Below are 13,275 nucleotides of genomic sequence, written 5' to 3'. Positions count from 1 at the left end.
GTCCCACTGACATGAACAGAATGGTCCGTATTATTCTACCACAATTTCCCCGGCTCTCAAAAAATTACCAGCTGAAATCACTCAAAATATACCGCAAAATGCTTTAAGAATCACGGCCTAGATGTCCTTTTCATGATATCTAGCTAATTCTTTAATATCACCATCAAGTTTCTTATTCTACGGTCTGTGGGTGTCATTACCCAGCAGTGCTGGCCTCAGGCTTTTGAGGGCTCATGAACAAGACACTCTCAATCAGAAGCCAAGAGGAGAGCTGCTCAAATTCAAATTAATTGAGAGAGGGAAACTAAGGTGGCAGTAAAAAGAGAGGCAGATCCACTATTATTAGGGGAGGGTGAGTCGGTGGGGAAGTCAGCGATGACGATAGCACCAGCCGGCCCACGAGGCCCCGCTCTTCTGAGTGTTAGGTGTATCAGAGAGGGATCTGGAAGAAGCTACTCCCATTGAGCTTGTATCCCCATGGTCCCACCTCTGCCAATCCAATCAGCCTTTCAATTGGCTTGGCACTATCAGGCCGCAAGGAGCAGATGCCGCTGCTGCTGCATGGGCTCCTACCAGCTTCCTTCTTTTCCTGCCACCGGACTATGATCTTGGCTCTCTGGTAAGGGGGAAACTTGCTTTATTTTCATGATCCAAGCAAGGAGCCCCACCCAAACATTTCTACATTAGCAGAAGAGTTTGGGTTATCAACAATGGGAGATTCCCAAATAGACCAGGGAGAGGGTAACAACTACTGAGGCTACCTGCCTCTTCCTGAGGTTCCCTTGCCCATGGCCCTGTTCAGACAACACACTAAACCATGCTGCTTAACCACAAAATGCATTCCATTAACCATTTTGTGGTTAAGCGGCATGGTTTAGCATGTTGTCTGAATGAGGACCATGTGGATAAAAGTCTGATCTGGTCTTTGTAGTAACACTTATTTGAAAACTATAGACGTGACAAGGTGTAGTTTTCTCCCTCCAAGTGGCAGACGATGAAACAGAATTGGGAGGATAAAGGTAAATAAAATGATGTCATATTACGTTGTTGTTTTTCCATTATATGTTACTGGGAGAACTGGGAGTGGACACGGGTGGGTGGCAGTCAGATAATGGAGGTGGAACTGTGAATACCACTGGTATACCATAGGGATTTTTCTTCAAGTGTCCAAGTTGCAAAATGTTGACATAATTCATTATTCTATTTCTATTTCTCATCTAAAACCTGGTCCCTTTTGTTTGTTTGTTTAAAGAGTCCACATTTTGCTAGCTGCAACATTTCCATCTCTTATTTCATTTTTAGAATATCTCCTGAGAAATAAATTTAAATATTTCCCCTTCTTACTGAAGAAATGAAATGGAAAATATCACGCCAGTTACAGTATGTTACGACCGCTGCCATTGCCCTGTCCACATTTGAATGACCCCTTTACTGTAAGTTAGCTCCTCTTTGGAAATTAACACACAGGTGATAAAACATTATGAAACAGAACAGTAGGTAAGTTACCTGTCTTAGAAGAATGCCTCTTTATCTTTTCAGGCACATCTGCAATGGAAACCAAATATTTTTTAGAGTGGGTCTGGAAATATGAAAGTAAGAATCATACTGTGGGGTATGACGACCTTTAGTTTCAAACCTGCACTTAAGGAATGACATGTTGGGGCAAGAATGCGCTGAAAGTTCTTACCAAAAACGTGGACGTCTCTTCTCGGGTTTTGGTTTTGTATAACTTGCTACACAAAATCTTCATGGAAGAGCTACTTGGACAAATGCTATCATGCCCTGAAGGGAGCAGATGCCGTTGCTACTGCAGCTACTCCTAGCAGCTCCCTTCTCAGCTAATGGGCAGTATAAAAATGCAATAAATAAATAGTTATCAGTGCACTTCAATACTGATAAAAAAAACACTGGTGTAGATCTATCCCAAGTGTCCCAGATTTGAACCAAATTAGAAGTGGCATGAGAAATGTTGTGGATCTCACGCAGGCCCCTGTTCAATTTCTGGTGCTGTAGTTGATATGGAATGAATGTTTTATTGTTTCCAAATTTAAAATGGAACCTTCATTCCATATCAACTACAGCACCAGAGCCCGTCTCTCCTTTCTCTCCAACTTCCATTGGTGCCATTCCCTCTCACTCAGCCATCCTGTTCAATTTCTGCAAGCACAAACATGGTGGGCAGCATAGGAAACCTTGAGCAGCTTCTCCTGCCTGGTTCTGTTCACACAAAGCCACTCCATCCCCCCACCCCCACCAGTCCCCAAGGGGAAAAAGTGTATCTTATGTTAGGGATGGACAGCTTTTGTTAAATGTGTTCCGTTGGTGTTTTGAGGATTGTCAGGCATCTTTCATTCTGTTGTCTGCTCAGTGAAGGAACTGGATTCTGGTATGAGAATTTCATTCCTGTTTGCAATTGCGTACTTGCGCAAATGTCCGTTCACACAAACCTCCCCCAAAATTTGGGGGGGGACCCAAATTGGTCTGCCAATCTGCACAACAAGGGAGGGAAATGGTCAAGGGGGATCCTGTGCCCACCCCCTCATTCTACACTCAGTGTGCGATGTGCCTGGAGGGCAGAGCATGTCACGCCCGCCATTTTGAATTTTTTTTTTAATGAAACAGAGTGCAGGAGCCCTCAAGCACAAATGTGAGTAGGTTTTAAAACAAACAAACAAACAAAAAACCTCCCCCTCCCCCCAGCCCACCCACCCCTGATGGGCACTTAAAAAGAAAACCACTTGCCCTCCCCCCAGCACACTCTTGATGGGCATGGAGCCTGCAGTACAGAGCAGCCGCGGCAATTTCGGCCACTCTGTACTTCGGGCTCTATGATTTCTGCCCGATGGAGGACTTGGGTGCTGCATTAACTGCTTTGTGGTTAACGAAAATTTAACCACAAAAGGGATAATGCTGTCGTCTGCACCCGTTTTGCATGTGGTTAGTGTTACCACAGCTGCCCATGGTTACGTTAACCACAAAACACAAAATGTTGTCTGAACTGGGCCAATGTGTTGCCTCACATTTCTGACAGACTTTCTTCATGCCATCTGCACTCCAGGCCTCCTTTATGCCCATGACATCAAGGAACACATACATACATCGTACAATAGATGTCCCTCATGGGATTTTTTTTTAAAAAAATCTTCTATTCCATTAAAGTCTATTCTTAAGCGGAAGAAGTGTTTGGTCTACATATTGTACAAAATAATGAATTGTTTTTATATTGTTATAATTTACTGCAATTAAAAAGTGGGAAAACTTTCGTACCTGACACAAAAAGTCAAAATGACACAACCCTGAACTGATTTAGAACACACTTTAAATCACAATTATCTCATAATCTCAGTGATAGAAACTTGGGACAGTAAAATAAGGCCCAGAAATTTCTACCTTTTTGTGTGCATTTTTAAATCTATGCATTTTCCTAAGTACTTTATATTGCTTTGCTGTTTTAGCACACTTTTCTCAGGGATATGTATTTTCTACACATGTTTCCACATTATGCATGTTTTCCATGTGTATTTCCCCCAAAATGAGTTGTATCAGGAAGTTTGCAAAAATCTAGAGTCCAGAACACAATGCTGAATCAGGTTGCTGAAAGGCTTGGAATTACTCACTCATCCTTAATTTTCATGTTTCTAGTTAGAGATTTGAATCAGCTTTTAACAGTGCAATCTTATACATGTCTCCTCAGATGTAAGTTTCATGGTTTCCAATGCATATAGGATTGCAGCCTTGCGGCCTCAATCACCGAATCTCACAGTGGGTTTAGTCATTTCCCCCAATTTCCTTTTGGGTGACTGTGGTATCATTTCTTCTAGAATTCATATCTGATCAGGTTTAAAGCTTAAGTGCTCATATGAAATCTGTGGTATAAGTTGGCATGCTTAGTCTAGTGCAAGAAGAGGGGTAAATGGGAGGTAGCGATGTCACAAGCATCCGATCAAGTCTGTGAGGGCAGTGGAACCCCCCCCGCACATCTGGCCCTCACAGACCCAGTTGGATGCACTCCATGAAGGCATGGACTCACACCCAAGCATGCACAAGCCCCCTGTGAGCACTCAGCAATAGCCCACCCTGGCTTCCAGCGTTGTGCCCTTTCATCCCACTGCATTAATGGTGGCGACCATCATTAATACAGGGGGGAGGATGAGCACTTTCTGGAGGCTCCAGAAATCTCACTCCCCCCACTGCGCCAAACTTAAAGGCCCTCTTAACGCAAGTGTAAAGGGTGGATGGTTGCTGAGTGTTTGTGAGCCTCACGAACTCTCAGCAGAGGCTTGCATCACTCAGCTTGTGGGGGTGGTTGTCAGCAGTGGAGGGGCAAGCGCCCATGGGGCAAGCGCTCGATTTCACCCACCCCTAATGGGAGAGGATAAAGGGATTTAGTATTTCAGCTGAAACCAACGCCTAGCTGCAATGCTCCCAAACACTAGCCAAAGCCGCATGCTATGAATTCCTGACTGATTGTCAAAAGCTTATCTAGAACACGAATTTGTCCTCCTATCAGGTTTCCAGTATCATGTGCATTTTTCTTTTTCTCTTTTTGGCATTCTTGCAATTCTCATTATCATGGTTATTAATAATCATGGTTATTCTTGGTGAGACGGTCAGTCCAAAGACGTGGTGTGATCGCACATGAGGCAGCCACCCTACTGAAGCTAAGTAGGTCTTGGTCTGGTCAGTGTTTGGAGGGGAGACCACCTGAGAACCACAAAGTTGAGTTTGGCCATCCCTATGTGGAGCTCGCTGGCTCATCCCCCAGACTCTGGCTCCATCACCCCAAGTTGGCCAGACTCGGGGCACAACAAGCCAGGCCAACTCACAGATTTTTTGAAGGGGGGGGAGACACATGCAAATCAAGGTTTGTGGAAAATCATGACCATGAATAGCATTATTACTGTTAAATTACACCACTTACAGACACAATTTTGCACAAATTGTGCTATTTACAGATTTGCTTATCTGGGCATTCTCTTTAGTTAGTCCCTCTCGTGGAAAGGGCACAGGGAGGCAGCGAAATTGAAAGCACAAACAACTATAGGGGCTCTAATGAAGTTTTATTATAATAAAGGGGGACAGTTGATCGAACCTGCCCTAAAAATCTTTGACACCAAAGTAATAACACAGCTGCTTTATGGGTCTGAAATCTGGGGGTCGAAGCCTTGGAGATTGTGCAGAACAACTTCCTTCGAAAACTTTTCTCTCTTCCATCTGGTACCCCTGCAGCTTTCTTGCGCACAGAAGCTGGTAGTCCTTCAGTTAGGGCAAGAATTGAGAGTGCACAGCTAAAATATTTTAAACAAATCACCATCTCGCAAAATGAGCGTCTTCCTACTAAGTGTTTTCTAGAAATGGATAACAATTGTCATTGGACGGCAATATTCCAAAAGCTCCTGCATAGTTATCATCTCCCTGAATTGAAGTTTGCTCTAGGCATGGTCAAGAAGCAACTAAGGGACTGGTGTTTTTGGATAGATTCCAGGAGGGACCTGCAACTTATTAAAAATTCTAAATTCTCTCGGTGGTTCCCTCTTCTAAAAACAGAACACTATAGAGCATATTATCTGTCCAAATTGAGGCCACTGCCCCTGAGAAATGCTTTCATTGAATTGAGGTTCCAAGTGATGCCAACTGCAGTGCTGGATGGACGCTACCACAAGGTACCATTTGAATCGAGATTATGTATCTGTGGTCAACAAGTGGAAGACATAGCACACTATATGTTAACTTGCCCTCTGTACAGGGACCCAAGAGAGAGACTCTTGAAACCGCTGCTGACACATGGAGGCATGAATGCCCAAGCAGAAACAGTTCTCTTCCTCCTTAGCAATACCAACAGTTATGTCACTCATAAAGTGGCCCTGTTTGCACTGGCAGGAAAAAGATTAGTAAGAGAGAACTAGATAAAATTGCTATAAACTGCCACGGAGACTCAGAGTGCTGAGCGAAATGAGAGCTTTAGTCACAGTAAATTTAAGGTTGTCTGTATGGTTCTCTTGGTTATTTTAAACTGTTGTGTACTTTTATAGTTGTATGCTTTTTTATGGATGTGTTTGTCATGGCCTTCGGCTTGCACAATAAACTGATGACGATACAGATTTGCACAAATCAGCTCGTGATTGTGTACAAAAAATCTCTGATAGAGTTCCCAGGTTTTGGGAGCTGTCATGTGGTCTGGTACAGCTCACTAATGCAAGTTCATCCAGATCTATCACGGAGATCCATCAGGCCAAAAGGGGGCAGATTTCCTACTGACAGGCAAACCCTACTGTGAAGATTCCAGTCTTTACCACAGACAAACACATTTATCAGGAAAACAAACAAACAGCATCTACGTATTTGAAATTATGCAATCTAGATGCCACATGGAAGAAAGCATACCATTTTGGAAGCTGTTATCTGTATTAGCTCTTATTCTAGATTTTATTTATTTATTTATTGCATTTTTATACCGCCCAATAGTCAAAGCTCTCTGGGCGGTTTACAAAAATTAAAACCACAGAAACCATTCAAAATATAAAACAAACAGTATAAAAGCATAATATAAAATACAATATAAAAACACAGCCGGGGGGGGGGGGGGGGAATCAAGCAGCAATGCAGGAATTAATACCCATATAGAAAGATGTACTAGATTTAACCTTGGGTGCTGTTTTTCTTGGTAGATAGGTGGGATACAAATCAATCAATCAATCAATCAATCAATCAATCAATCCAACAATCCAACAAACAAACTTTTAAAAAGGAAGAAATTGTAACTGACCTGGTACTATACATGCTTCCTGGCATTCTTCTTGAGTTAGAAAGTTGTTTTCATTGCCTTTGCATCCACCAAAGTTAAACATTTCACACTGACGGGTTAGAATGTTGAAGAAATACCGGATATGTATTGCTCTGCATGAGCCAGCATCAGCTTTATAGGCACAGATTGGCAGACCAAGTTTCAGTGAGGGTAAAACAGAACCTGGAAGATGGTAAATGAAAGCATGACATGGCATTATCACTGCAAGGATGTTCCCTGTCCTGAAAGTATGTCATCTGCATGCTGTTTTTTGTTTTGTTTTGCATTTTAGCAAAATCAGCGAATTTGATTTTGCTCCCAATTAGTAGAACTGGAAAATCTGGAATGACTTACATGACCTAAGGCCATGTTTAATTCAACTAAAAACTCCACTCATATTGGGCACCACTATGTCTGATTAGCATACCAATTGTTGGAGGTGCACTTACTCTTTGGGTTCACTTGCTCATATTTCATCTTTTTGATTATTAGGATCAGTTTGGTTCCAGAAACTGCACAATGGGAGCTCATGCCCAGTTAGAGAAAAAAAAATACTGCTCTGGGTCATATCCAATGGTAGGCCTACTCAATGGGCCTGCTGCTTCATCTAGAATAGGGTGACCATATGAAAAGGAGGACAGGGCTCCTGTATCTTGAACAGTTGTATTGAAAAGGGAATTTCAGCAGGTGTCATTTGTATGGAGGCAGCACCTGGAGAAATTCCCTCTTCATCACACCAGTTAAAGCTGCAGGTGCCCTGCCCTCTTTTAAATCTGGTCACTCTAGTATCGCTCCTGCAGCTTTAACTGTGGTGATGAAGAGGGAATTTCACCAGGTTCTCCATATATACAAATGACACCTGCTGAAATTCCCTTTTCTATGCAGCTGTTAAAGATACAGGAGCCCTGTCCTCCTTTTCAGATGGTCACCCTAGTAGGACTACCCTCTATTTGCTCACCAAGCAAATCATTCAGCAGCCCTGGAAAGATGAAGATACCCCATCCATCCATCCATTACTGAAGAAAGTCTCCACTTGTCTTGGTGTATGAAAAGACTATACTATCTATACCTGACTAGTGCCAGATCTACACCAAGCATGATATGAGACATTGAAAACGGTTTGAAAACTGTCTGGCATGTGTCCTAGGCCCCAACAGTTGTCGCTACTGTTATAAACCATTTTAAAGCAGGAGTGTAGATGCTGCCTAGCAGACCAACTACCCCATCTTGCTTTCTAAAGGTTACTCCTAGAGAACAAGAAAAATCCAATACTTAAAAAAAAAGAATAGCCTTGGGACAGTACTAATAATCTTAGGACTGTATCCCACACTGCAGGTCTATTGACGTATCACTTGCATACACAACCTCTAGCACTACATCAATAGTGTAAGCTGGTGTGACACGTTTCCCAAGGAAAACTACACAGATACTACTACTACTACTAATAATAATAATAATTTATTTCTTACCCGCCTCTCCATTTGGATCGAGGCAGGGAACAACAATAAGTATAAAATACATAAAACTGAATTAAAAGCATAGTATACATTATTACAACATACTAAAAACATCCTAAAATTCCACTGGATAGTGGCAATGGATAGTGGGTGCCTTATACTCCAAATATATACATGCATTTCTTGTGAGGGGCTAGAAAAGAGTCAAATGAGCATGCATCGGCCTTGAATTTTGATAAAACGTTCTCCGGAGGGCAGCATCAGCCTGGCAAATAACACATCAGGAAGGCATAAATAAAATAAACTCACCAGGAACTTACAGAACTGAAGAGTCACACCCACTGTTTTTGCAATTTTCTACTTAAAATCTGCCAGACGTCAAACTGTCCTTCGATACAGGCCCAAGTTCAAAAAAGCAGTTTGAGGCTTAGGTGCATGAGCAGTTTAAAGGGAACTGCTGCTTTGGCCTGAGGCATTTTCCTCAGAGTTTTCCCTTTAAACTGTTTTCATCTGGGGCATTTCTACACCAGGGGAAATCCCGCAACTTTGCCACAGCTTTCTGCTTCCGTTTTTGTTCCACCATCACAACATGCTCTTTTTACACACACTTCCCTTCCCCTTCCTCTTTTTCCACTTTAACCAGGAGTTCTATATGTTTCATTTATACAGCCAGAAGATGGTGCTATAGTCTGCCTCTTATTATATTGCGATTTCCTCTTTTCAGGCGGAAATGGAAAGGGGGTCTTTTTGTTAATAGTTTTTTTCCCCCATTTCAAATTAAGCTGCATAAATCCTTCTAAAATACAAGGCACTGGGGGTTAACAGTGTCATGTAATCGACCCAGAAATTTCCATGAGTGGCCAGTCATGAGTGTGCTATAAATAGCTTGTTTAGAGAATCCCCTAGTGGGCAATTGGGGGGTAGCTTTTGAATGGAAAAATTGTAAAGAACACTCATGCCATTTTGGCATGAGTGCCATTTTGTATTTGTATTTTTTGAGCAAGAGATCTTTCCCACTTTACAAATGCTAATTATTCTTTAAAATAGTGTCTATAGAGCCTTTCCCAACTCTGTGCCCTCTACTTGTATTGGACTACAACTCCCACCATCCCCAGCCAGCCAGGTTACTAGCTGTCACAACAAAAATGGAGGACGGGTGTTTTTTCGATTGTAAAAAACTCAAAAACTTTTCAATGAACAATAAATGACAAAAATACAATGTCTGTATTTGAAAGCACAGCCAAATTCGAATTAGCAATTTGTTCCTGTGAATGCTTGTTCATGTTTTGCATTTCTGACCCAAACCTGTGAATCAGCCCTGAGTGGTTTACCACAGTTAGCTGCATGGATTTCTTTCACACAGCAGCTCGGGTGATTTACACTTGTGGTGAACTGCAGAGGGCTGACAGAATTGGGCCATTTCCTTGCATGAGAAAAACTGGATGGATACCAGTAGGTTGGAGTCATGGGAACCAACCATGTCGTGGGAACCAGTCAATGATTCTACATCATTTTTATCCCCGGGCATTCACCCTCTTTTATATCCTTTTTGGGTTAGATCCAAAGGTGCTCTTCCACTAGTGGAACACCTTTTCTGCTCATGGAAGGGCTGTTTTCGATTTAGCAGGAGTTTGTTGCATGAGAAACATGATCCCAAAACTAGATGAGTTGTGCATGTTTTTATACGAACTTTTATACTTTGCACAAACAGAACGTATCATTCTAAGCAATTGAGATTAGAGTTTTTAAAGCAGGTTTCTAGACCTTATACTTTGTAAAGATTAGGGCTGTGCTGACTGTTAATCTTTTTCACTTTTATGCAGTGTGTGTGTGTGTGGGGGGGGGGTTTAAAAGCAGTGTCGTGAGAATGGGTGAAATGCTTCCTTCCTTCCTTCTAAACAGCCCTAAATTAAGCCAATGTTCAGCTGTTTTTGTTCTCATTTGCAACGACATTCCCTGAGTGCTTTTCCTTGACTAATGTAAGCAGAAAAAGTTATGAACAATGAGGGAATGGATGCAAAAATGATTATCTGTACACATTTATACAGGTTTTCTATATTTATTGTTACTGGGGGTAGATTATCAGCTTGACAGCCTTTTAGCATTCAAGAAAGCTATCAAGACTGATCTCTTCCGGCAGGCCTATCCAGTAGGATTTTAGGATACTTTTAGTATGCTTTTAGGATGTTTTTAACAGTGTATACTATGTTTTTAATCATTATTTTATGCATTTTATGCTTGCTGTTGTTACCTGCCTCGATCCAATCGGAGAGGCAGGTAAGAAATATACTACTACTACTACCACTAATAGTGTACAATGGGTTGGATCCTGAGTGTTTGCTGAGGTTTGTTCCCATTGAAATAAATGAAACCTGTGTCATGATGACTAAGTTGTCTTACTGATTTCAGTGGGACTTAAGTTCATATAATTCTCAACACAATCCTATGCATGTCTATTTGGCAATAAGCCCCACTAAATTTAATGAATCTAACACCTGATATGAATATATAGGACTGCAGCCTTAGTTGGATCTAGGATGACCATATAGAAAGGAGGACAGGGCTCCTGTATCGTTAACAGTTGCATAGAAAAGGGAATTTCACCCAGTGTCGTTTGTATACATGCAGCACCTGGTGAAATTCCCTCTTCATCACAACAGTTAAAGCTGCAGGAGCTATACTAGAGTGACCAGATACAAAAGAGGGCAGGGCTCCTGCAGCTTTAAGAGGGAATTTCACCAGGTGCTGCATGCATAGAAAATGACACCTGCTGAAATTCCCTGTTCTATGCAGCTGTTACAGATACAGGAGCCCTGTCCTCCTTTTCATATGATCACCCTAGTCATTGAGCATGGCTATACACAACGTACACAAAACAGCTAATAACATAGAATATGGGAGCATGATATGAGAGTTTATCACAGAAGACTGGAACAACATTTTCTGAGTGGTGTGACCAAAAGCAGCCATTTTGCCTCCTCCCTCTCTCTCCTATGCTAATGTGTACTAAAGCAAACCACGTACATCATGCCATCGCTACATTGCAGGTTTCCCCACCTGGCAAACCAACCTTTTTTCTATAATAGGCCAGCAGTTTCATTCTGCAGTTAAAATTAAATGCACCTCCATCCGTAATGAATTGTATTGAAATAGGAACAATTCAACACTCCTATCATTCTGTTGACTTGGAACATATATTCATTCCTACTTATACAGATACTGCTCTGCCACAATTACGAGGCTCTTTTCAAATACCTTTTGTTGGTGAACATTATCAAGGCAAAACAGCTTGTCATATTGAGGGAAAATGGGTTTCTTCTTTGTCTCCCCCCTCCATCAGCTTGCTTTGACAACCTGCCACCCACCCACTCACTCACTCACCCACGCACTGCTAAACCCTTTTCCTGTTAGACAAGCCGAATCTTCAAACTTCATTTACAAGAAAGCAACATTTTTGACTGCTTTGACTCATTCCCTTGGGAAAATGTGGCTAGGAGAATAAAGGTTGCTTGGACATACCTAGTATACTTTGGGATTCTCTTTGCAATGAATAAAATAATGTGTGTTCATTGGGTTTTTGTTTTGTTTTTTAATTCCAGGGCCTAACCTACACTGAGCAGGATATTGCACTATGAAGGTGATATGAAAGCTGTGTATGGTATGTGTATGGTATGTGTCAATGGGCCCCAACAGTTGTTAGTGCACTTCAATACCGCTATAAATCAGTAGTTTGGCTCCTGCCTCTTATATACTGCTTTCATACCACTTTCATAGTGAAATATTCTGCTTGGTGTAGATTAGGCCCAAGTAAAGTACTTAGCATATGTCTTTATCCTCATTACAGTTCAAATTTTCTGTCTTTTCTTTTGCCATATTTTTGGCATCAAGCACTATTACTGCAGAACTGAACGTTACAACATTGTAGCCCCGTTCTGGCATGAGAGGTTAAAGTGTGTAATGGGACACAGCCAGTCATGTTGGCCCTGATCCCCATGGGCCCAGGCATGCTGGCTCTGCCCCATAGTTCAGACCTTGCTGCGTTGAACTGGCAAGGTATGAAAAGGAGTTCTACTCATGTCCCAAAATCTGTTTAAAATTTTGTTTTTTAGGATAGCATATAGAGATGCATATTTTGAAATCAAATGTCTTTAAAAATGCATATTTTGTTAAGAGAATAATACAAAAATACATATTTCAAGACATATTTAAATATGTTTTTTTGTGTGCAGATCAAAAACAAACAAACAAAGTAATGCAAAACAACAACACCACAGAGTGGACTTATTAATGAAAGCATTTCCAAAATTGACACAGACTACAAACAGTTTATCCATCCCTAAAAAAAAAACGAGAAAAAACTAAGCAATGGTAATTTCTGAATTGGCCCAAAGTGATGTTCTCTTTGGCACAGACTATGCCTACTAAACAATACCATTTTATTTCAATGGAAAGTAGATTATGATAATGAGGAAGTCAAATCTCTTACCTCCGTCGAGTTCATATTCTTCCCCATCCTCTGAAACTGCAATCACTTGGCAAGTCACAAAGCTGAACAGAAGATGTAAGGTGGCAGCTAGGAGCACAACCATTCTCATTTTACTCATCTTTCCTGAGTGATCAGAGGGGAAAAATACAATGCATTTAAAAACTCAAATTTGGCTTGAAATACCCAATTTCATATTTGTGGCTTAGTTTTAATGGCCATGGAAAAGTAATTGAACCTCAGTTTAGCCTAACTATCACATAGGACTGCAATGAAGATAAATAATGCTCTGAAAAGTACTATGTACTCATGCTCTGAAAAGTACTATGTAGTAACGATTATGTTGACTAGCTGGATCTTCTTTCTCTTCGAATCATTCTTGAAACAATAACGTTACAGAAGCATCATCCTCAAAATGTTTGTTCAGTCCAAATGAAGTACGTCAATGAGCCTAGAATCATATATTCAGGTTTGGCAAGAGAAACCATTGCTCTCTTGGAAAGCAAGGAGGGAGTGAATAAAAGGAGGTATTTTTTTATATAGCTCTCCCC

At 41.3% G+C, this 13,275-nt stretch overlaps 1 protein-coding gene across 3 annotated transcripts in view; it reads right to left on the bottom strand.

The window, feature by feature from the left end:
- The window catches only part of TFPI (tissue factor pathway inhibitor), a 45,600-nt gene that overhangs the window by 19,835 nt on the left and 12,490 nt on the right, over positions 1-13,275 (bottom strand). For 2 of the 3 annotated variants that reach the window (XM_063116282.1, XM_063116284.1), the window contains exons 2-4: positions 12,728-12,845; positions 6,767-6,967; positions 1,507-1,545 (exon numbers count right to left, since the gene is read on the bottom strand). In XM_063116282.1, the coding sequence (XP_062972352.1) occupies positions 1,507-1,545; positions 6,767-6,967; positions 12,728-12,845 (358 nt within the window). Of the gene's footprint in view, positions 1-1,506; positions 1,546-6,766; positions 6,968-12,727; positions 12,851-13,275 lie in introns of all 3 variants that reach the window. The other variant, XM_063116283.1, reaches the window with a different exon arrangement.

The sequence above is a fragment of the Elgaria multicarinata genome, chromosome 2, assembly GCF_023053635.1.
Source record: "Elgaria multicarinata webbii isolate HBS135686 ecotype San Diego chromosome 2, rElgMul1.1.pri, whole genome shotgun sequence".
NCBI classification, from domain to species: Eukaryota; Metazoa; Chordata; class Lepidosauria; order Squamata; family Anguidae; genus Elgaria; species Elgaria multicarinata.
This window is presented reverse-complemented; position numbering and strand designations above follow the sequence as displayed.